At 44.6% G+C, this 26,034-nt stretch overlaps 1 protein-coding gene across 7 annotated transcripts in view; it reads right to left on the bottom strand.

Moving 5' to 3' along the window:
* Nucleotides 1-26,034, bottom strand: part of LOC135254450 (lysine-specific demethylase 4C-like) — a 108,690-nt gene that overhangs the window by 12,665 nt on the left and 69,991 nt on the right. For 6 of the 7 annotated variants that reach the window (XM_064334614.1, XM_064334612.1, XM_064334618.1 and 3 more), the window contains 5 exons: nucleotides 23,890-23,966; nucleotides 22,211-22,266; nucleotides 20,652-20,760; nucleotides 4,341-4,529; nucleotides 3,030-3,200 (listed from right to left, as the gene is read on the bottom strand). In XM_064334614.1, coding sequence (XP_064190684.1) covers nucleotides 3,030-3,200; nucleotides 4,341-4,529; nucleotides 20,652-20,760; nucleotides 22,211-22,266; nucleotides 23,890-23,966 — 602 coding nt within the window. The remainder of the gene's footprint in view (nucleotides 1-3,029; nucleotides 3,201-4,340; nucleotides 4,530-20,651; nucleotides 20,761-22,210; nucleotides 22,267-23,889; nucleotides 23,967-26,034) is intronic. The other variant, XM_064334616.1, reaches the window with a different exon arrangement.

A 26,034-nucleotide genomic window follows, 5' to 3' on the forward strand; every position in this document is an offset into this window, starting at 1 on the left:
AACCCTACAATACATCCTCATAACAGCTAGAGCAGGTGCCCAACCTGTCGATCACGTCTTAGTTTCCTCAACCTACAATCACCTCTTCACGCTAGAGCAGGTCCCTGCCCTAGATCTCTTGAGGTTTCACTAATCTAACAAACCTCCCATCAAAGTGAGCAGGGCTGCCCAACCCTGTTCCTGGATCACGTCGTAGGTTTCACTCCAACCCTAACAAATCACATCCTCATTCAACAGCTAGAGCAGGGATGCCCAACCCTGCTCCTGGAGATCTACCATCCTGTAGGGTTTCATTTCATCCTACAATCACCTCATCACTGCTGAGCCTGCCACGCCGAGATTACATCCTGTGTTTCACCCTAGCGAAGTGCACTGCATTCAACAACTAGAGATTGGTTGCGGTTTACATAAAGTTACTTTAATACCCGCGTAATTACACTGTAATTACAGCATAACTACACGTCATACACCGAGGAAATACAACTAGAAGAATTCTGTGCAACGATGATAATTCTGTTGCCCCAGCTGGGATTTTTAAATGTATTTTTATGCACGTATAGAGCAACAGTGCACGCGGTTTGTCTGGGTCCTGAATCCCAGGGTTGCCTGGCAGGATCGCGATCAAACAGACGGCGCGTCTCGTCTCTCGAGCAAGCACACGAGCGCGTCTCCAGGCGTCCCGGACGCCGTGCCCATTAAGGCGCTTCTGCGAGCAGGAGTTTCACTACGACGCGTTCTCATTCCGACGCAGAAAAAGACCGTCTGAAGTTCGTCTTTTTTTTTTCTTTTCGCTTTTGTCGAGAGGAAACGTCGGCAGGGTGCTGGGGGCACAAGAGGAGGGGAAAAAATAGAAGAAACGGTTTGAGCACCGAGATTAAACAGAGAAGGGAAAAAAGAGTACGTATCAAGCACCAGCTCGTCACCACTTCCTACATCCTCACTAGAGAAAGAAACAGGAACTTGCTTTTGGATCAAATAGCATGCTGTGTATGAGTGAATGCACTGAACACAGTGAAATATCAATCAATTTTACGGATCAAGCCCAAGAAACCATTCCACAGCCTTGCTTTTACATCATTTCCTGTTCCTGTTCACTCTGTTAGAGGACAGCCGCTGAAGTTCTGTGAGTTTCAGAGCCATTTACAGAAAACATCTGAGAGAACAAATGTAAAAAAAAAGAAAAGGTAATTTCTCCCACTTTTTTCTCCTTGTTGAAACAGAATCGCATAGCGTAGGGGTTTATTCGGTACTTGTGACTTACAAGTGCATATTTTTACAAATAAAAGTGAATAATTTTTTTAAATGAAGAATGCAGTGCTGATGACATACATACTGTGCAAGTGATACCATGGCAACGATAGTGTTCCGCACGATTTCAGAATTAATACACCCCCTCTCTGTAACGTACCAGTCCCTGTCAGTCACAAACTTCAAAGCAGGTATTCTAGCACAGAGACCAAGCAGCATTCAAAACAAACTCTGGGACAAAGACAAAAGGAAAGGCGCAGGGTGAGGAGAAGGGTGTTAAATCATGAATAGTCCCTGAACTTTCCTTTGGGCAGAGCTGAGTCAATCGCAGAATAGTGGACGGAGCGTCCTAGCAACCCGGACACCGCCGAGATCAGACTGTCCATCGTAGCCGAGCGACGGGGCAAGAGGAAGCACGGTTAGGGAAACTACCGAGAGGACAAGAGCAACTTTGAACGAGCTACAGAGTACATATACTGAGATGAGTGGGGAGGCCATAAATAAACAATACTGCAGTGACTCTCCAAAAAGAAAAAACTACCATTACTGGGAGAAAAAAAAATCCCTCAAAGACATCGCAAATCCTGTATGGAGTTCGCAAGACAGAAGCGAAGTGAGACTGTTGCGGTCACACGAGGCCACTTTTTTTTTTTGGGTCTAAATGGAAAGTGTTCTTTCTGGTCCAAACCCCACGCAGTGCCTCACGTGTAGTCACCCCCACCACCACCACCACTGCCTTCCAGCAGAGTGGTCCCAGCCACATTGTCATGGGGATTCCTCCTGGCGGGGGGGGTGGTGGGGAAAGCCATTCAGAACTGACGGCCAAATGGATGGAGTCTGCTACAGCCATAGAGGTGGGGCGGGGGGGGGTGAAATTCACTTTTCCGCAGGACAACGTCCCCACAGGGCAAGATGTACTCATGGGCTGCAGCTGAATAATGTGCATGTCCTTGGGTGACCCAAGTCAAGCCCCTGACCTGAATCTGAAAATAAATCTGTGGAAAGGAGCTCGGAAACCGCTGTCTGTCACTGACCCCCGACCAAAATCGTGTCCGATACGCAGAGCGAGAAGGTGTTCAGTGCAGAAGCAAACAGGCTGAACAGAATGCCTTGACCACAATGTCTTAACAAGGGCTATTTTGTCTGCAGTGACACCTTATCCCTTGTAAAACTGACAGATATGGAGACGTGGAAATGCACTCCCAAAAACAGACCTGCAGTGCCAGCAGTTTGCTCCACAGTCAGAGATATTTACCGTGTGCGGAGGTAGTGTACCAATATCAAGTTCGTCCTCCAACTTCAAATCAAACCGAACTTTATTTATGCAACGCATTTCATTCCAATACGTTAAGTTCAACGTGCTTTACATAAAAAAGTGGAAACAAATATTAATATAAAAAAACAGTAATGACAGATGCACGAAGGAGTCACATCCCAGCTCACATACCCGCGCACTTTATTTTTTCTAACAAATGGCAAAACAAAAGAAGTGTTTCTTTAACCCTCTAAGGTATAAGATCACATGTGATTAGAATGTTCTTAGTGGTCCATAAATGTTCTTTTAAATGTTCAGTTAAGAACATTCTAATGCTGATGCACTGGTCTGATTAGAACGTTCAGTTAAGATGCGGATGTAACAATCACTACTGGTGACTGAAAGCAATGGAGTTCTAGAACACTAACTTAAAGATTTTTTGAAATTTAGCATTCCAAAGAATCTGTTCTTCAAACGTTTAAGCGCACGCTAGCAATGCTATTCTCGCAGGGGGACGCAAACTCACTGTGATGTCTTCCGGAAAGGTGTCGCTGCTGAAGGAGCCGTCGTCGAACATGACCTCGTAGCAGGTCTGGGACAGGACGTGCGTGACCCGGGAGCCGTAGTAGCGCAGGTTCTTGTGCTTCGTGATGACCGTCTGCCCGAGGACGATGTCCTTCCTGCAAGCGCTGCCCTTCTGTAAAAAAAAAAACAATCGATACAACATCACACAAATTTCAACAGCACAGTCATCAGAGCTGCCACACTCGAGTTCTCTCACAACTATCAGGTTCTGTGGGGGAAAAAAAAAACAGTCAAATTGAAACTCAGCTATGTTCAATGCTGATACAACCTAAAATGGACACCATAACCATCCAATAAACATCTACATTGTCCTTATCTACCGAGTACATCCAAACCATCCCAGGAAATGTAACCAACACCACCGTGGAACCACCAGAATCCTTCACCGATTAAAGACAATTCCTTTCTTTTTTTTTTTTGATCATTACCTGTATGACATGCTAATAAAAGTGCTAATGCTAACTGCTCAGCGAGGTGATGTTCACAGTGAGGGGTACTGAACCCAAAAGTGCCGTGACACCGTGAGAGAGTCTACCTCAGTGCCTTACAACCGCCTTTGGAAAGATTCTGTCGCAGGGACATGCGAGCGTCTTTAAGACTGATCTCTCACACGGGGGTGTAATTGCCTGCGCAGAGACCATTAGAGAGATTAATCTCCCTGGTTTTGTCATGACTGGGGAGTGAACACTGTCAGCCAGCGCTGAGAAAAGTGTCTGGAGACCCTGCTGGCTGACACCTGTGTCCTTGGCTTCCTGAAGGCTATAGTCCATCGACCCGACCGCAAGCACAGACACTTTCTCTTTTTCCCAAATCCCTACATATTTTACCCGTCTTCGAATGTCCAACAAATGCTCACGATGGCCTCCACTGTTGAATAGCTGTCTCTACAGTCTGCACGCCACTGTCTGAGGCTACAAATATGCACACAACCAGGATAGTTTAATTCACGTTACAGCAGTGCATCTTCGGGTAAATTAGAGAATTGAATAATTTATTTTGTTCAAAAGAAGTGTTCACTTCTGAGAAAACATGGAACCCAAAATAAATATGTTTCAGAATTAATGCTTCTTACTATAGGTAGAAACTAAGAATATCATTGATTCTACAGAACATGGAATGTCTGGAACTACATTTATTTAATTAGATATCAGAAATCAAAAAAAAAAATGATATGGAGATATATGATAAATGTGCACATTGTGCTACAACAGTATATGGGTTTAATGAAAGAACCAGAGGCGGGAGCACTCACAGCTCTAGAGCTCCGTGATTGGTGCCGGTGGCAGGTGACGAACACCGCGTGCGGCCAATCGTCGGGCTCCATGGTGACCCCAGCGGCGTGGGCACAGGTCACATGGAAGGAAGTGAGGCAGCGACCGCTCGAGCACTGGACGCACGCCCCCCGAACCTCCTTAATCCTCGTACGGCAGTAGACGCACTTCTGTGGAGGGCGGAGCGAGAGAAGGAAAAGCTAAAAGCTAAAATCTAAAATACGTGCAGGATTCAGTGTGAGAGGCATTCAAACTGCTGTTCTTTTTAATTGGGTGAGACAATTGGTTATTTGTTTGGATTTTTAAAAAAAAAGAAGACAGGAAATAGGAAACGGCAAAAAAAAATTATATTTCAGTCTGGGAAGGGGCACTTATGACATATCAATGCAAGCAGGTTGCCGAGCGCACTCGTTAAATTTAATTTCCTCTCCGGGGAGAAAGTCCATTTCGGCTACGCCGTCAGAACCCTCCGCGTTAAAACAGTATCCCCGGTATTATCGTTTATCAATCCCAATATTTTTATTTCCTCGAAAGACACGCAGGGCTTGAGGAAAGGGGCAGAGTGTGGCACCGTCTGCGCGTGCGGAGGTCTTGGAGGATTTGATATCTCAGACGGCGTCTGAGCGCTTCGAGTTTAAAATGGCGGCATTCACAGTGGGGTGTTCACCGAAGCTGCTGAGGGCGCTGGCTGGTAGGCGGCATATGGAGACCGTTTTCAAAGTACTGACATGGAAGAGAAAACGCAATGTCTGTTGCGTTTATAAAAATAAATATCAAACATTGCCAGAACTTAACATGCTGGTTCTAAAGGCAAACGTTCACAAAAAATAACCATTAAAAAAAAAAACTAATGTAACTCATTCTCTGTGTGCATGTGATTGATGAGTATAATGAATATGAGTATAAAGCCTATTTGTGCCTGAATGTTGGTTGTGCATGTGTCTGTGTGTGTGCGTGTGTGTAAGAGAGAGAGACAGAGAGAGACAGAGAGAGAGTGAGAACGAGATCAAGAGACAGAGACCGAGGGAGAAACAAAGAGACAGATAGAGAGCGAGAGAGACAGAGAGAGACAGAGAGAGAGAGAGAGAGAGATGGAGAGAGAGAAAAAGAGAGAAAGCTACATAAAGGGAAAACGGGGAGCACGAATCTTGTGGTGAAAGACGGAGCTGATTAAGATCTCTGCCCCCCTCAGAGCCCGTCGCTGTTCTTTCATGATGACATCACACGCGCACACGGACAACACTCTGCGGGCGCTACGGCGACCAAAACCGTTTCACCCGCGCACGATCTACGGCGAAGATTTCCGTTTCCCCCACCCCTGGAGGAGCCGCGCTTAATAAGCATCCCGTCCGGGCCACTGTCCGCGATAGCATCTGGAGAGGTTCGCGTTTATCGCCCGCTATTCGGAAATCGCCACGCGTTTATACCCTGGCTCTTCTCTGCTGGGGCAGGAAAGGGGGGGCCTCTCTCTCTATATATATATATAAATATATATATAAATAAATAAAAAGTTGATACGATCAAATTTTATGCTGACTTTCTTAGGGCAATCTACACTTTGTTTGACATGTCCCTGCCTCTTGTACAGAGTATTTTACTGACAATTCTCAATATATATTTCAGCAGAAGACAGAACTAGAAAACAGCTTTTCTGAAGTAATGCGTCCCCAAGGATGAATAATTCTAATGTAAAGGGCCAGAGAACAATTCTAATGTAAACATTATTTTGTCACCATATCTCTAAGGTCTAAAGTACAGGTTTAATATCTAAATATCAGACAGTCATGTCACCCAATAAACACATTTTTGTTTTATATGGCTCTATTTGGTAGCTAAATTATGTTAAGGAGAAGGCAAACAACCACTAGGCTCCTATTATTGCACGTCCCCAAGCACACAGAGCGAAGGAAAACCACAGGATGTGGCAGAAAAAAAATCAGTGCGTCGGAGGCAGCAAAGCAGGTGCGTCATCCGGTGACAGGCCTTGCCACAGATTCTGTCCAGTTAGACGTTTTTCGGGAATGTCACCAACACCCGCTGCTGAGTGCTCCTGTCACCCGGCGTTCCAGAATCACCCGGAGAATCGGCATCAGCTTCGGAACGTCGGGAATGCCCGAGCCGAAACCGATTTCCGATATCTTTCCCTACGTAACCGGGTCGCCCCAGTGCCGATGTTTCAGGGAAAGCGCTTCCCGGCGAACGTGCTACACAGGAAGGAGGAAACGTGCTCTCGGATTCGAACGGCGGACATTTCCACACGTCCAGCAGGAGGGTGGCAATTAGAGTCCCAGACAAGGGGAGTGAAAATGCTCGTATTCCCACTCCAGGGGTGGGTGACATTAACAGGTGCAGGTTTCTGCTTTAGCCCAGCACTGCAACGCCTGATTTAACTATTTAACTAAGTAATCACGGTCTTCAATCAAGACCTTCATAAGGAAAATCAGATGTCATAGCGCTGGGCTACAACAAAAAACCTGCAACCAAACCGACCCTTTTCAGATAAGATTGCACACCCCAGTTTTAAGCCATGTGCACAATGCACACCTTTAGATAATTCATTGTATTTGATTAAATGAATGTTCCTTGAGCTCTTTCTTCTATTCGAAAACTTCACAAATCAGACACCGAAACCTGAAATCCCATTAACAAGCTGCCATAAGCAGTCTACACTTAAAGTTCTAAAGTTCTTAAAATACTAACAATCCTCATGATTGAGACGGACGCTGTAAATCACAAAATCACTTTATGAAGAAACACACAGACAAATACAGTAGCTGACAACCAACGGCACATTTTACTGCTTTGGGTGCAGGGAAATGTGCATCCTGTCAGTTATGAAAATCCATATGACAGAAAAAAAAGTGGAAAAAGGGAGAGAATTGACCAATATGCTTCCTGCCTATACAAATCTACTTTTATTTTTATATATCCTAGGCCGGACTTTTACATTTTGATTGACACGGCAAAAAATATCTAAGAACGTGGAACACAGCTGGGCCTCGTAGACGTTTCTTTTTTTTTTTCTGAAGATTGTTTCCGTCAAGGCTGACTGATGTCAAAACATTTCACAGCCCTCGTTTGACAAGCGGAGTGTTTGCAGGGGCGTCTGTAGCAAGTTTGCGCTCGCGACGCGGGGAGACATTTCAGGATGAAGAACGTTTCTGACATTTCCCATGAGCACCTGGGGTGAGAGCCGAAAAACGAGCTGTGCGGTGATAAGTCAGGTCGGAGACACTCTCCGGGATTATAAGAGCGTTAGTACCGTGCCCATTATTTTATGATCGTCCTTGTTACTCCTCTAATTATTAGTATCTGTTTAACCGCTGATATTTCACAGAACATGCAGACATGGTTTCAACAATAGATCAGGGTGCCGACATCTCATGACTGCCGCACATTCAGCTAAGAGTCCATCCAACTATCCATCCAGCCATCTATCACTCCATTCATCCATCCATCATATAACCCGCTTAATCCTGGAAGTCACTTTAGATGAAGGCATTGGCTATTAAATAAACAAATAATGAACGAATGAACAAGAGAGCGAACAAACAAACAAACAAACGAGAAAACGAGCAAACAAACCAACCAACATGGATTTCTGGAGTGCTGCTTGTGGCTGCACCTTCCAGAGATCAGTGAAGTGGCTCAAGCATCCCTGGTCCATCCCTGAGCTGCTGTTGCTGCTGCTGCTGCTGATCCTTATCTAAGCACCACAGTGACACTTCCTAATTGACTGTGTGTGTGTTTATTGACAGGCAGCTGAAGACCGTCCCCTTCTGAAGACACTCCAGAGAGATCAGCTGATCAGCGTAACTCTTCACATAAAAGTGCTTAACAAAAAAGGTTTACTGGAAACTGTTATTACATTAAAATTATAGATAAACGGTCCATTATTGTCTATTTTTGGCAAATTGTGGGCATTATTCATAAGGATTAATGGCAGTTTTTCTGCATCGATAAAGGCTGAGCAGTGGTTAGCATTCAGCAGGTGCTCTTATCCAGAGTGACTTGCACAGATTTCATTCTTTTACATGCAATCCATTTAAAAAAAAAAAAAAATCAATTAAAACGTTGACAACAGAATGACAAATTATTGAGTGGACTTTCGAAATTGCATGAACACGTCAGCAGTTACGGGCAATTCAGAAATTATGAGCACATGTAGATCCATACACACATATATGGAATTTGGCTCTGGGCTCCCGTTTTGACAGAATTCATTCAGTCAGTTCACCGCACAACGCTCTGTTCTTTTCGTGAAGTTCTGGGCTTTTGTTTCTCGATGTGACCCAAGGGCCCCCGCGCTTTAGAATCAGCGCACCGCGACACCGCCGCGATTCATCATCGAGACGACGGGAAATCCAACACACCGACAGCCCGCTTACCTGAGGCTGATGAACGCTCGGGCGGACGCCATTAAACTCCCCGCTCCCGCGCCCGACACTGCAAGGCAACGCGAGGCCCCACCCATCATGGCCGACTCCCGTCCAAACACGGCCCCCCCTCAACACATCCACAGCGAAGTGAAGAACAGCAAATGCTCTTTTAACAGCTGAAATCCAGAAGAACCTCCATAATCTAAGAAAACTTAAATTATGAGGGTTAGAACAATAAATTCTGCAAACGAACTAACTAACTAACATGTATTTCTGGAGTGTAGCTTGTGGCTGAACCTTCCAGGGCTCAGTGAACTGGCTCAGAGGTCCATCCCCGAGCCACTGCTGCTGCTCTTGCCACTGAACGCACTGACAAGCCAGGCTTTTACGCACCGGCACATGAAGCAATTTGATCCAGAAGAAAAAAATGCATTAAATTGAAGTCGATCTTTCTCTCATCGCATGCTTTGGACATGTGTGTGTGGGGGGGGGGCTTCAGAATAAGGCCTTTGCCTGATTTCCTGGGGTTTTCAAGGCTCACGCTGATCCCCATTTGCCGCTGCTCCCTGATCTCAGATAAGGAGCTCGGCTCAATTCCGCGGCGGCAGCGGGAAGAAGGCCATTCCGGAAAGACTTCACACTCAGCGCCCGCCATAAATATCATTAATGTTTCATGCCTGCGATGACTTGAAGTGCTTGGAATTAACTCACCGAGTGTTGTGAATTGCCGTAAATGTATTTTTTTGTTTAACCTTTATTCACCCAGGGTAGGTTCACTGAGCATGGATGCTCTTTTGCAGGAACGCCCTGCTTCACACTCATACACATTCACACCTGGGAGCTGCCCAGTACAACCACAATCCTCTATTGTTGGCCACTGCGCAGCTCCAGTGGAAATGGAAACAACGCGTGCAACGCTGGACCGCACGCATGCAGGCGCGCACACACACGCAAAAAAAACACAACTCCACTATATCAATGTAGAAAAAAAAATCAGCTTCTATTCGCAGGTTCCAGGATATAGTTTTGAAGAGCAAAAAAAAAAAAAAAAAAGGGTTTCTGTGGAGACCTTTTCCATCTATAAAAAAAAAATTCCCAAAAAGTTCCAAAAACAAATAAATTTCGCCTGTTGGCTTATTGTAATTGAATGTGCTGGTCTGAAGACAACTGCTGTTTCAGGACCGGTACGGGTGCTGCGGTAAGCTCAGATCACACTCGAGATACGCTCCTGTACAACTGCCCAGGATCGAAGCTGACACACGTACTGAAATCAACCCGCCTGGCAAAACATAACCACTGCCAGTGGCTCTCAAAAAAGTGCACAGAGTTGCAGGACATCCCATCTGAATTTGATCGAGGCTTTTTTTTATTAAGGTACCGACTCGCCCTTCTCCCTGTTGAAATAGCGGTAGTGTCACGTTTCACTCTTGCTACTGCACTTGGAGGATATTAGCCTTTTTTTAACCTCAGCTACCATAAGTTGTTTGAATGAGGGCTGTGCAGGCATTCATCAAGGCCGTGATCCAGCCTGCTTGATTCCGGAGGACATTCTGATTAAAACAGAAGCGCAAATACATTTGTTAGATTTTTTTACATTTTTTTTTAAAAAGCTAATTTATGTGTGCAACAAAATTCTTGTTCATCAGAATGCGAGAACAGGTCACTGTAAACGCTGACATTCATTAAAACGGGTCACAAAACAAGACCCCACAAAAGTAATTTTCTGTTTGCCATTTATGATTGTACACCCCCATAATGCTTCAGCATCCTTTCATAAATCAAAAACGCACATTCTGTGAACATCAGTACACCACCGCACATTTGTGGAGCTTCCTAAGTTTGGCGAAGTACCAGACAAAAGGGTCAAACTGCAGATCACTATGAACTCATAAATCGCTGACTAAAGAGATGACACCAGGGCTCTTAGGGTTGTTACACGTCCAGACACACAGCTGCTGACAGTGTGGGGCTTCTGTTCAAAATCTCGAGAAGCTTTATGCCAAGATTCCGCGTTCCCATTGGACAAAAGTTCAAATTTCCACCCTCAGAAAATCCACCGTGGTGTCTCCACACTTAGCTGCTTTAGGAAAATAAACTCGCTGCTACTAAAAAAAAAAAAATCACATCTGGTTCATAGGGGTAAAAAGGAAAAACAAAAACTGTATTATGCTATTGTGCACCCAGTGTTCACGTATCTCTGTTTAAATATCTGCATGTGTGTCAAGGCACCACGTTGGGCAGGGGACATGTTATGATGTGACACACAGCAAACGCGGGGGATTACTGATGACTGATGTGGGGCAATGGTCCGCAAAATGAACTCGGGCAAAACACAGCTTCCAGTTTCGCGTTACGCACATTAGCATCGATGGCAGCCTAGAAAAAAAAGAAAAAGAAGAAGAAAGATCAAGCCTCAACGTCAGCGGCCACAGGAGAGGCGGTGTTGTGGTTTCACCTGAGAGGAGGGAGAGGGCAGTCCAATAGATCGTTATCCCGTGTTTAAAAAAAAAAAATTCTTTACACGGGAGGAGTCAGACAGCATGACCTTTACCCTTTGACCTTTACCGAGAGAAGCAGCGCCCCAGTCCAACCTTCAGGGCAGAAGCTGTGTTCCACACGTGCACAGCTCACATCCCTGACTCACGTATATCTGCACATTAATCTCATCGTGGTTGGGGGGGGGGGGGGGTGGTGGGGCTGAGCCTTGCTCTCCTGTCACGGGGCGGCTCGGTAAAACAAACAGGTGGCGAGGGGCGGGGTCTCGCGGTTTTTGTGACGACCCAGGCCTACGGGAAGTAGCGAGGGAAGTAGCCGAGCTCTTTTGTTTCCACGGCAGCAGACCTCTGCTTCAACCCGCGGTTTTTGGCCGCCACCGCCCAGGCACCGCCACCGCTGAAGGGTCGGGATCAACAGCAGTGCGAACTGGGAAGGGACGCCGGCACGCAATGAGCTGGGGGGGGGGGGCAGCGGGGGGTTTGGAGAGGAGATGTGATCATTGTTTCCCTCAGTGCGGGAAAACCACGACAGACCGCTACACAGAAAATGTATTTGAAGGGCCGCCACCAATAACAGAGGAGAGCCTTTGTCTTCAGCCAATCACGTCCTTTAACTAAACTTTCTTTACAAAACCACATGGACCCCGTCGACCTCGCCTGGTAGAAAAGCGCGAGGCGCGGCACGCCGTATGATGTCATCGGGCCCAGTTTGTGGTTTCAGTTCGCCCGCGGTGCGGCAGAACTTCATGTTCCCGCTCTCTTTATGTTCTTCAGTGAGTCAGTGCCACCGACTGTGTATAAATACGACTAAAGAACGATACATTGGGGAGAACAACAGCTAAAGTAAAAATAGCGTCACTGCGCTATCCTAAACATGTTCCCGTTGCACGTTAACACACTACCACGGTGGAATGAAGCACAATTATTTACATCTATCATATTTCATTTTTTTTTTATATTAACCCTATAAGGCAGGGGTCCTCAGCCTTATCCAGAAAGGGTCAGTATGGGCGCAGGCTTTTTTGTCTCAGCCAAGGAGTAACACACCTGATTCTAGTAATCAAGGTCAAAAAATCAAACGTGGTTAGAATGTTTGTAACTGAGTATTCTAATGCTGTCACAATCACTGCTGGTGACTGAAAGCAGTGGAGTTCTAGAACACTGACTTCTGGAAAAAAAAATTGTATTCCAGAAAACCTACTCTTGAAAGGGTTCATTAAAAAAAATGATACTGGGCAATGTGAGAGTATGAAATGCTGTAAGAAGATGAAGAACAGGAGGCAGTACAAGCAGAGTGGCGAGGCGGAAATGGTGGTACAGGGTTGAGGTTTGGGCACAGGCAGGCACAGCTGTAGGGTCCTGCCTGGCCTGTAGTTTCAAGCTCATTGTGATGTTCATGAGGTGTGAGCCACCAATCAGACGGAAAAGGCCGGGTGCTGAAATGAAGAATTATCCCAGGTTCTGGCGGACTCAAACCCGCACGCCACCGCCATATATTACCCACAAACCCACAGCCCCCAACACCACGCCAAGGAGCGTAATGACCAAAAAACTGATACACAGCCAAAACTGTCACAGGAGATGTACAACTGAAATGGGTTCAATTAATCTTATAAATGGCCATTTCCGGAAGATCAGACAGACTTGTGCAGCATTTAATAAATTAACAGGAAAAAAAGAAGAAAAAAGAAAAAGAAAAATTAATTCTGCTGTCCCTGTCTAAAAGAATAACTGCATTGTATGAGAGTGCCACCGCATGACGTTGATATGACAGGTGATATGTCTATATTTTAAAATTAATAACATTAACTTCATGCTTTTACATTTCATTATAGTCGACCATGAACTTCCTTTATCTTTCATGGCAGTGCTCCATGTAGCAAAATCAAACTATCAATCATCAGTATTGCTCTCACCCAAATGAATGGTGACAAAGCTGCACTAGAAAAAAAGTGTGTTTCATTAGAATTCCTAACATGATCCTTACCAGTTACTTCAATCAAAATTAAAAGGCTGGTATTCAATCCGAATAATCAGTCATTTTGGCTTACCAGTAAATGTAATCTTTTCCTTTGCCAACTCATTTGGTAAGTTTGTTTTTCATGATCTCTGAACTAAATAAATAAATGCTTGGTCTGCACTCTCCAAACACCTCACCTTAATTGCAAAGCGAACAATTTTCAGAGAAACTTTCACTTGCAGTAAGACTTAAGGGTTTTCCCAGAGCGTGTTTGATCAACATAAAACACCTGCATTTTCAAAGGAAATGTTATGAGCACAAGACAAAAATGCGAGTACAAGACAAAGAATCAGCTTAATCACAATCTGCTTGCCTTTCCTTTGCCTCTCTCAAGCACTTATGTGTATTTCTGTTGAATTATAGGACTCCTACTACAACACATTCTAGTTGTTAATTACAATCATTTTTTTCATACGTACTAGCAATGGATAGATTGATATCGCATTCTGTTCATTTTTGCTTTTCCATGGCTGTTTACAGGCCATGGAAAAGCAAAGAGGTAGAGACTAGTGCCTCCCGTTGCTATTGCCAGAAAAAACATGGTATAGAAAAAAAAAATGGTGTCCAAAAAAAAATAAAAGTTTCCTCTTTCGGTTAAGCATTTAAATGAGCATGTTGGATTTTGAAATAGCTACAGTAAGTAAATATATGAATTCATCAGAACAGAGACTCTGTCGTGAATAGCAGCACTTTAGAGAGGAGATGTGACAGTTCACGGACCACTGGAGCAGGAAAACCCACCATGCAGCTCTCCCTGAAAAATCTACGGCTGTGTCAGCTACCTGTAAATACACTGCGGCAAACAATTATTGACAATTATTACCAGGAACCAGAAATGTGTGTTGTAAGGTAACAGTGTGAGCAAACGTGCGTTATATACTAATAGTCTGAGCTTGTCAAACATCCTGCGATGCTGGATTGGGGCGAACGTCTATCTCTCCAGCCGAATGCGTGGAAGTGGAACGAGGCTGGCTCCAACGCAAGCTAACGCAACGCAAACTAATAAAACGCAACCGTCCGTTATTCAGGCTAAAGGCAAACTTTGAAGGCCAATGTTGACATGTTTCTGGAGGGAAAAGGTGTGAGCGTTGGGCCGTGTGGGGGGGGGACAGAGAGGGAGAGAGTATTTTTTGGCCGTGCTGACTGACTGTGGGACGGGGTCGGACTCAGGAGAGGGGGGGGGGAATCTCTGGACTGCAGAGATAGCGGCCTGGCCCCCGGTCTCTCTGCTCCCAGAACCAATTAAGCGCTGATCCACACCTCCGATCTCGCACCGCACACCTTTTTTGGGATGAGGCGACGGGCCAACGAGGCGACGAAACACACACACACACACACACACACACACACACACACACACACACACACGCACACAGACACACCCAGACACACACACACACACAGACACACACAGACACACCCAGACACACACACACACACACACACACACACACACACACACACACACACACACACACACACACACACACACACACACACACACACACACACACACACACACACACACACACACACACACACCTTACACCATTCCCCCCTCCCGAAACCCTGCCCGCAAGAGAGAGATTTCAGAATGTGCTCGGAGCTCCATCTCTACACCCAAGTCATGTGCTGAGATCGCTCTCCGTCCCCTGAATTATCAGTCCTCCGGGCTTCTTTGAGGACAGCCCGGTGCTCCAGCACGTGCCCCCCCCCCCGCCCCCCAAACCCACCCCCCCATCCGCTCCCCTTTGACTCTACCCACGCAGCAGGCATAGCGAGACCCAGCAGTCGAAACTAAAAAGGACTCCATTTTAAATCTCTGACACACGCCCCCCCTAAGGGTGCCATGTTCTCGCAGTGCTGTCACTTCATAATTTCTTTTTTTTTTTTTCATGAGCAAAGGAAGTTTCTACACTTTTGGCTTCTATAACTCTGCCAGTGTCACTGAAATGCCTGTTGGCCACATCTAAAAAAAACAAAATCAAAAAGAGTTCAAGGCAGTGCTTCCTTGCCTGTGTTTTCGGTGCCTCTTGCCAAAATATTGTCGTGGACTCATTTTTTCCATGTTGAAACTCAATTTTAGGGGTGAAGAAATATTCCCGTTGTTATCTTTATTTTCATTCTTGTCAGGGTAGCATAAAATCCACCATGGTAACTAACATAAAGATCAATTCTGGAGGACCACACTGCCAAAAAAAGAAAAGCCCACTAGGTATAACTACTCAATTTACAAGCATAATGTACGGGCAAACATTTCGCCTCAGGCGGACAACACAAGAAAATTCAACTGCCGGAACAAATCAAACAGTGGCACTCACAGAATTCCATCAGCTAAGGGGCTGTGGAAAAAGTGCACATATTTTTGAAAAGAGATACTACCCATAGTCCCCGTGTAGCTCAGGGACTGTGGAAAAATGGGCACATTTTTTTTAAAAAGAGTTGCTACCCGCTGTCCCTGTGAGAAACACACACCCAACACATCGTGGAGAAAAAAAGGAAAATGAATTTAAAGAGAATGCAGGGCTAATCAAAGCTCGGTTACACAAAGGTTACCGAACTTGATCTTATAGTCGTGGGACCCGCACTGCTATACTGAGGGGTAATTAAGACACAGACTGTGAGAACAGAGAAGACGACTGTGCCTTGAAGTCCTCAGAAATAATACTCAGAATATCGTTTTCGTCCCAACCCATGATTAAAACATTCAGCTTGATTTCGGAGCTGAGACAGACATATATTCCACAGGCCCTGTTTGTCTGGAGAAGTCCACCAATTAACCCAACCCATTCCCCGATGAAACCAGGACAGGCACTGGTCTGTTTTTCCATACAAACCACATACAAAACACCTTGTTCTCTGATCCGGAACACACATCCAGTAATGTACCTTACAGACCTTAAAAAACCGAGCTCAGAATCTTAGTGACATCCCTGTATAGTTCTTTCATCCTCTCTCGCCTCTTCGTCCTCCTCCTCCTCCTCTCCAGCAGCGCATAATGTGGCGGTAATGTTCCCGTCCCATCCGGCTCAGATCTCGCCCGACGGACACGCCTCCAATCCAGCTGGTAAATTTTCCTTTTTTTTACGAAATGATGTTTTCCCCGAAAAAAAAAAAAAAAAAAAACCCTGGCTGGCTTCAGTCGTCAAACATAAATGAGCAGCCAGCAGGGGTCTCTGAGCTCCACTGACGTTTTGAAGCCTAATTTCCGGCTTTCATCTGGTTTCACAGGACAGGGGCGAGGGTGGGGAGTGGGTGGGGGGGGGTGGGGGGAGAAGCCCATTCTGATTTACAAGCTGACAGCGCTGAAAAAAACAGCTTTTTTCATTTTCATTTACGCACCAAACAAACAAATGATGTTGCCACCCAGGTAAGTGTATCGTACGGAATTCAGTATGCTGGCAATTTGGTACATTTTATTTTTGGACATCTTATTACATGCATTAAATTATTCACCGTATTTTTTTTTTTTTTTTTAATGAATTAAAAAAAATAAACGAAAAAAAAGACTGTCTCCAGAGTTGAATTAGGATTTGCTTATTTATCAGTCCGAACCCAAAATCACAGGGTATTCAGTGTGTAACATCACACTCAATAGTTGGGCTGAATGGCCTGTTCTTGTCTGATCACTATTTCTTATGCTCTTATGAACAACCATAGGATCTGGCAATTGCTGTAGTCTATGGAAACAGGTATAACCCATCACTTATGGTGTTGTTGAGTGGATAAGGCAGCACTTCTTTCTCTATACGGCTGGATAACGTGTGGCATCCCACAAGCCACTGTGTCGTTCTGGTTTTATAACCCCTTCCCGCAGAAGACAATGGGGGGTGTAAGCACAGACAGCCTTTTGTAAATGGTAAATTACTGGTTTGGTTTCTTACTTTTTCAGGCCCAGCTAATTAGCCAGAAGGATTCTACATTTTCATTCATACTTGCTCAATACAATCTGACAGCCATAGTGCTGGGGAAATGATACAGCCACCCACGCGATTACCAACCACCACACTTGTCTGGCGTGTATTGTGCATTGGTTATTATCTTTGTTGTTCATTGAAAAAAAAAAAACAAAAAAAAAAAACAAAGATGGCCGCCAAAATACTTTTCTACAACAATGCGCACAGAAGCAAGCACTGCTAATGGGAAAAACATGCTGAGGGTCTGAATGCATGACTGCTAATAGGGACGTGAAGCGGAAATCCTGATAAACGGCATTTCCGGGATACTGCTTCATTTTTATAACATCTCGTATTGCGAGCGAACGGAGGTCAGATTTGTGTACCAAATACAACAACAAGAACGACGCGGCAGCCCTGACTACATTAGACGCACTGACAATCAACTTGAGTCATTAGAGCACCAGAACCTGCAGGCACTGGGTCGTGCAATACAACGTACATCAACATAACTGTAATACGGAAGAAACACCACAACATGTTTCTATACATTCCAAAGCATCCATGAACCATCACCAAAGCCCGCAAAGAAGACTCGTACAGGAAGAGAGCGAGCAGGACGAAGCGAGCCGTCCACTCAGCAAGCAGGCCGAGACAAGCCTCCCCCCCGCCCCCCCTTTTCCAATCAGGTCAGAACCGGCTTGTGTCACTTTAACAGCAAATTTCCTCTGCTTAAAAAAAAGAAAAAAAATCTTTCAGCTCCGTGGTTTCAATAGCGGGCTTTAGCCTTCACATGCAGAACTGCAGCCTGGAGGCTTTCCAAATAAACACGCTGAACATTCTGCTGCCGAATTTATGCCGGACTCATTAAGCCTCCTCTGTCAATATAGCACATAGTGGTGTGATAAATAGGCTCTCCAGATCCTCTTCAAGCTGTTAATTGCAGTATTACATGGCATCTTGATTGCAATAAATATGCACAACCGGTCTCCGGCACCAATGATGAATTCCCTTAGGGGCTGACGCATATCTTTTTGCTGCCTCTCTCGCTCTCTCTCTCTTTCTCTCCTTTTCTCTCTCTCTCTCAGTCTCTCTGTTTCCGACTGAATAGTGCTTCTTTAAGACATCAAGCTAAATTGCCAGCTATCCGCCCGCTTTTCAAGTCGCCGACAGGTCCGAATTGGCCGTTACATTGCACGGGAGGGAGGTGCGCGAAAGTGGGCAAGAGCACCAAACACCCCCCCCCCCCCTGCCCCCCCAGACCGCCCCCCGTCCTTTGGGGGTGCAGGCCCCGTCCTCATGAAGACGTCGGGGGAAAATGAGGCTGACAGCCGGGCGGCATTAGTATTCTCACACCGCCGGCGCGGCGGCGCGTTCCTGCAGAACGGAGCGCGGCGTTCGCGGCGGCTGCCGTCTGTTTATCTGCGCGGCGGGATCCGCGGCGACTTAGAGAGGGCGGCCATGTTAAACCGCCCTGACGGTGCACCTAAACCTGACAAAACCTGCCAGCCACACAGAGATGACAGGGCAAATAGACACTGTGTGTGTGTGTGTGTGTGTAGCCAGGGAAATGTAGTGCTTTTGTATCCACAGGTAAGCACACTGCTGTTATATAGACAGGTAAACACCCTGCTGTTATACGAGCAGGTAAACAGACTACTTTTATATGAGCAGCTTAACACACTGTTTTTATATGGGCAGGTAAACACACTACTTTTATACACACAGGTAAACACACTGTTATAAACTGTTATAAACACAGGTTAACAGACTACTTTTATATGAGCAGGTAAACACTGCTGTTATATGAGCAGGTAAACACCCTGCTGTTATACGAGCAGGTAAACACACTACTTTTATATGAGCAGCTTAACACACTGTTTTTATATGAGCAGGTAACACACTGTTTTTATATGGGCAGGTAAACACACTGCTGTTATATGTGTTCTTTATAACACACAGGGAGTTTTTATTTATTCATTTTTTATTTTTTATTGCAGCAGTTTCCTCTGGCTGGCTTTGTGGCGCATTATGCTGGGTTACACTGTAAAGCCCATTGTGGCAAATCCCCTGTAAAATGCACTATATGAGTAGCGTGTGATCGATGCTGTGCCTGCCCCAGAAATACTCTGGAGCAACGGCGTGGCGGACCCCACGCAGGAAGAGGAAACGGCATCTGGCCGCGCGTGACTTCCAGGTGGTCGTTATGGCGACTGACGTCTCGGTGAAAAACAGGGATTTTGTATTTGCAGGCATGCTTGGATGACAACGCTGGAGAACTACATGATGAAAAGCGAGTGCACCATGCATATTGCTGGCGGGGGGCGGGGGGGAGGGGTCTTGCCGCGAGGTTCCTAACAAAATATCAATTGTGCTTTTTTGACAGCTTTTTACAAACGCATAAACCTGAACATTATCGACCTGAAAATGTTATTACATCAATCCGAATGAACCATCGAAATTTCAGTCAGTACAAGTGGCAGTGATCACGTCAGGCTCAATAGAGTGCACAAAAGCCTGCACAAACTGCTAGAAGCAGCCTCACTGGCTTTTAAAAACTGAAATATATGAGAGGTGGAGCGAAAGATGATGTACATTATATTGTGCGGAAGGATCATCGGTTTAAGTTTACCACACAAACTTCACTTAGCCGCTCATTTCCCTGTCAATGTGACAGCGGGCATGAATGGGACTTGTTGGTTCATTACATTTCCACGCGAGTTAGTGCCCGCAATGCTTCCTATTCAGCACGTATCTCTTTCCGAAACCCCCCAAAATACTTCAAATTTTTTCCAGCCCCTGTTAAGGGGCGTCTAACAGACACTATTTTCCCTCGAGTCACAATAAGCTATAAACACACTGCGTGCCTCCTCGCTGATAGCAAACCTTTCCCTCCACAATACAAAATGGCCGTTTTCCCACTCGATATGGGCTCTCAGTACAGGACTTCACACCGCGTGCTGCGCACAGCACTTTCATGTTCACGTTTATAAAACTTTTTAAAAAATCAGACGTTCGGTCGAAAAACGGACGATGTTCTCGTTCTGTCACTCAGTCGCGTTTCCGTGGTTTCATTCAAAGCAGCGTTTCGGCGCGCGGGCGAGTCCTCCTTTTTTACAGCGGGGGCGGCCCGGCCAACAGGAGCGGCGTCTGTCGGCGCTTTGTCTCCCGAGCGTCTGCCGATGGGGGGGGGGGGGACCTCGATTGTCGAACGTCTTCAAAAAGCGCTCGCTCGTTATGCAAATCGCGCCTCGGTCTCCGCCAACCAGGAATGAGAGGGGACTTAATTACAGCCCTGTCGCACGCGTCCTCTGACTCGTTTGTATCACAGAATGTTAATTATTATCGTGATTATTTAATTGATTAGTTTGGGCTTTTTTTTCCCCACAAGGGTGGTGGCGGTAATAGCCCTCCACCCAACACCACCCTCCCCTCCCCCGTGCATCCAGGGCGAGGCAAAGGGGGGAAGGGGGGTGGTGGTTTGGGGGACACTGTGACTCACCAGTTTGTACCTCTGAGGGGGGATTCGGCTGATGTCGATGGGGTCCCGCTCTCCTTCGTTCCCGAACCTCACCTCCGGGATGGCCACCGCGCACATGACGTGGGCCCACCTGCGGAACAGTGAGCGCCCTTAGAAACCTGCGTCACCGCGTAGCCAGCGTTAACATTAGCGCTAAAGCTGTTAGCGTCCGGGCAAAGAAAGAATGGGGAAGACATACAGGGTCGCACAAGAGTCGGCCCTGTATTTAAACTCCCTCCCTCTCTCCCCCTCCATTATAATATATATATATTTTTTATTTTATTATTTTTTTTAACTGATGAACAATCAGGTGTACTTATTGTATTCACAGTTTTTCTGTGCAGCTCATGCAGGGGATCAATTCCATTTGAAGGCATTGAATGGTGCTTGCAGTATTTCATCCTAGATGAAGCCCGTCGAATGACAGCAGGCAGTGGTAAAATCTCACTGCTACATATTTACATAACAGCTTCCACAGTTTCTCTTTCATAACGTAACCAAATGTGCACACACATCCAAATATGCATAAAGCCGCAGGGGGTAGCCGGAACATTCCGACGAACGCCCAAAAAAAGAGGCTCAGCTTGTGTGACAGATTCGGTGTCAAATTAAAATTTGAAATGAAGCCGGGCGGGCGACTTCACGAGAAATTACTGCGGCACGCTTGTCACGAACGCACCTCCAGCTCGGCTGCAAATTCTCCACCGAACGGTGAAGAGAAGCTTTTTAGTTTGGCGCGTCTGATCTACACTTTGATCGCCAAACTGACAGATGGTCAATCTGTCCAAACATCTTTTTCTCTCTCTCTCTTTCTCTCTCTCTCGACCCCTCTGCTCTTCCACTCCCCATCTCTCCCTCCATCTCTCTGTCCCCCATTTCTTTCTCTCTTTCTCCCCATTTCTCTCCCTCCGCCTTCTCCCTCTCTCTCGATCTCTCTCTTGCTGTTGGCAATCTTCTGCTCACCTCAAGATTTAGGGGATATGTTTTTTAAATTTCTGCACATATTTTCCCCTAGTTTTATCATATTTTTGGCATTTTTGAAGGACGGGGACCTCAATTTCAACCCGTAATTCAATGGCCACATATTCTGTTATTTTGAAAGCCGTACGTTTTAATGCCTGCCTTTTTCAATGGCCATGATGTGGTATGGACTTGCCTCTGTCTCAAATCTCGTACACTAATGAGATATTCACCTAATTTGTATTCTCATTTTAGGGCCAGGCAGCAATAAGGCTTGTTCTGTGTTTTGGTTTGGCTGTTCCAGTGTTCCGGATAAATACTGTTATTTTGCTTAATAGTTTGGTTTACTGTGATTTGCGTTTGTGAAGCAGTGCTGGTCTGACGTGTGTTATTGTTATCTCTTGCTTGCTCGCTCTTTCTTTCTCTCTTGCTCTCTCTCTTTTTCCCTCTCTCTCTCTCTTTCCCCCTCTCTCTCTCCCTCCCTCCTTCCCTCTCTCTGTATCTCTCTCCCTCCCTTCCTCTCTCCCTCCCTCCCTCCCTCCCTCCCCCTCCATTAAATTGTCATGGCTATAGAACCTTACTTGTTGTCGGTGGTTTGTTTCAGAGCACCACCCCTGAGATTACACAGGCAGCAGTCCTGAGTTGAAGAAACAAGGGAAAAAAGAATTGTTAAAAGTTATTAAAACAGTCAATACCACCATTTATCTGTGTAAACAGGTGCCAGGAAGGGTGTGTCTGTGTGAAGAGCAAGAGCGGGCTTTGCAAAGCACCACTCTCCCCAACTGTGGCACAGTAAAGATGCTTCCACTTGAATGGACACCAAGAAAACTCTGATGCACTAATTAAAGCATACAGAGCTGCAGTTACGAGAAACCAAGATGGAAGAATTTTATTTTTAATAATACTACAAAAAAGTGCAAAATACTTCATTTCCATCCAAAAAAAAACTCCTAAAAAATAAGCCTAGAAATGTCCTGAGTCACTACATAATTCATATCCGTATGACAATTTTGTTAAAACCACATTATGGCAGTTTGTTATATTCTCTTAGTAGGGTCTGTTTTAATATTCTGTACTCCGTCCCTCCTCAGCGAACCGCCATCGCGACTTACATCTGCTGAGGTCGCGCCCCGGGCACTAATTAGAGTTCGTTAAAAAGTAGAAACAAAACAATGCGACTAAATAATATCAACGGGCCATTTTCATCTTGCGAATTCCTCTGTTTCTGCTTTTGCTTTGGTTTTTTGTTTTTGCTTATGGAATAAAAAGAGGAAGAAAAAAGGTGATGCGTATCAACATATGCCTTCTCTGCCTCCATGAAATATTTAAGATGCGTTCTCTCCAGATTGCACACATAACAGCTCATTTTGTGCGAATTACAAAAGAAACCGCAATTTATTCTTTCACTACTGATAAACTTATTTTTTTCCTATCTGTTAATATGCCATTTGCCTTTGGTGTATTATTGTATAATTTATATAAATGAATAAAAAAATGTTTTTCTCCCTACAATAATCAGAAATCAAAACTGGTTTTACGTGCACAGGCAATTACAATAAACGTGGCAGGTAATTAACTATTTACTAAAAAACATAAACATCCGCACATTGCTGAGCCATTAATTGCCAGTCTTCCATTTAAAAAAAACATGCGTCAGACATGCATATATTCATAGACAAATTTATATTACGATAATGAAGGTAATTTTGTTTTATTTCAACAGAAGCCCTACAGGTGTCAACAGCATGAATAAAATTAATATAAATGCAGTTTGCAATCAGATCTGAGTGATGTTTGCAATACTTGTAATAACAGCCACGGAGAAAGATCGCACTATAAATATGACACATTTCATAGTTTACATTAATTTTCTCTCTGATCATAAGACACATTATGAAGTGACTCATTTGACGTACTGTTATTGTTTCACAGTGAAACTAACAACTTGTATTTGTGCTGTGAATCCGACAAACAAGCGTGTTAATTATACTTAAGAAAAAAAAAAAAAAAAAAAACAAAACAGAATATATATCTTACATAGTTAGGTCCTTCCGTTCCCATTTATAGATCAGCATTGTAAAAATCTGGGGAAAATTATGTTCACTCCCTGACAAGACCAAACACCTTCATTCCAGGGACAGAATCAAAGACAATCAAAGACAGTCACATGACATTCACCCGATTGGATCTTGGATCGTTAAATCCTCGATCGCCGAATCTTCTTATATACATGGAATTAAATGTTAAAAAGGTCACTTACAGTGGCCGTGTCTCCATTCGCACATCGATCACATGACCAGTTGTCACTGACGTCTTGCGCAGGAACGCCATAGCAACCTGCAGACACCAAAACCAATCAGCCAGGCATCAAGTTTTGCACATCCCCTGATTTAAAAAAAAAAAAGTTGAATTTTTAGATTGATTTCTAATACTGTTTAGAACATAAAGACCGTAAAACAACATTCTGTACAGTAACTGGAAATTAAACTTAGTACTTAACAGATATTTTGGTTATAAATTACAGTCCATTTGTCACCGATGCTATACAAATATGGCATGTCCATCACATCTCATTGACACAGTCATGTACCGTTATTTTTAATTAATTTAAGCAGTTGTAGCAAGGGTTTATTAAACACTAAATGCACTGTAAAGCAATTTACCTTAAATTAATCAGGAACTGCCTAGTTTGGGCCATCTGTACATAATTTATATACAGCTTTCTGCATATTTACAGCCATAGTGTAGACTCACATTCCTGGAGGGCTGTATTTGTTGATAGTATTCTGTTTACGTAAATTACCCAGGCTCAAGCAGCTAATTAGCTCTATGCCCCAACACAGGTCTGTTTGTAGATCAGACCACAGTGGGTTGCACTATCACCTCACATCAAGAAGGTCCTTGGTTTGAATGAGTTCGCATGTTCTCCCTGCATCTGTGTGGGTTTCCTCCGGATACTCCTGTTTCCTCCCACAGTCCAAAGACATGCAGGATAACGGGCTAACTGGAGAGTCCAAACTGCCCGGAGGTGCTACTGCGTGAGCGAATGTTGTGTGTGCCCTGCGACGGACTGGTGACCTGTCCAGGGTGCACTCCTGACTATCGCCCAATGCATTCTGGGACAGGCTCCATCCCACCTGACCAGTAATAAGTGGGTAGGATAATGGACAAGTGGACACCAGAGCAGTCTTCAGCTGTCATTAATGGACAAATCAATAAACATAACTAAAGTGTCAGTTCACCTAAGTGACCGGGCTACTTAAATAATTAAGGGCAAAATTTAGCATGAAATCATGAAACAGATGCAGCCCTCTAGGAAAGGAGTTTTACACAAAGCAACACTCATTATTAGTTGTCCCACAGTGCTTTCAGCTATTCAAAGAAAATACTGTTTTTTTGGGAACGCCTTAACTTTTTTTTCATATAAAATTTGCGTCAATGCAGCCTGATAATTTTAGCATTCAAATTGGATTCATTCCAGTGTGAAAGTTATTGATTTCAGTTCTTAATTTTAATCAGAAACCCAATTAAATCTTCACCTGGAGCAGCGAGCCAAGCCCCCTGGACCGGTAAATATTCAGTAGCTATTCAGAGCCGAACTCTCCCGTATTCACGGGGTAAAACCCTTAAATTTGCTCAATATTTTGGTTACTGCCAAATGAATGCTCCACACAACACAATATTCTGCTTTACAATTAATACACATTTTTGCTTAGGGTTACCGAATTTGCATTATTCATGCAGTTATCAGGCATTGCATCTGACAACAAACTGAGAGAACGAATAGACCAGGGAAGTGTTTGCTTTTTTTATTGAAATATTGTCAAAAGTATAACAAACAAACAAAAAAAAACTTTATTTGCAGAAGCCCTAATGTGAAAGGCGTGGCCAGAACAAGGACAATACTGGCATATTAAGTCCCTCATTGCACACCGACAATAATCTTGGGAGAAGTACATAGAATATAGGTGATGCTTCCTACTTAAATGCCCTTTTGGTCATAAAGCAGAACAGCAGCTATGGTTAGTGTAAAGACCATGCCTGTGTTTATAGACATTTACAAAATAAATGTTTTAGCTAGTGGTCTGTAGGTGAAGGTCAGGACCTCAAACTTAAAATCCATAACACAAGTTTAACAGGTGGTACAGAATGACTCACACAAATATACAATCGACTCACAGGTCAACTCAGCAACCGACGCAACTGAAACAGATCGCTTCTGAAAGGACTTTAATTATCAGGCTAAGCGAGCCAGTTATGTGGGTTTTGGTTATTTTTACAAATTTAAAAAAACTAAACAGCATCCATGTAGCTTGGGACTATGCTTATTAATGGAAAGTCCTGAAAACAACTGATAAAAAAAACCTTAAGTGTTTAGGGCAGTGAAAGAATACCAGTTTTTCCA

Source organism: Anguilla rostrata, chromosome 5 (assembly GCF_018555375.3).
Source record: "Anguilla rostrata isolate EN2019 chromosome 5, ASM1855537v3, whole genome shotgun sequence".
Taxonomy (NCBI): domain Eukaryota; kingdom Metazoa; phylum Chordata; class Actinopteri; order Anguilliformes; family Anguillidae; genus Anguilla; species Anguilla rostrata.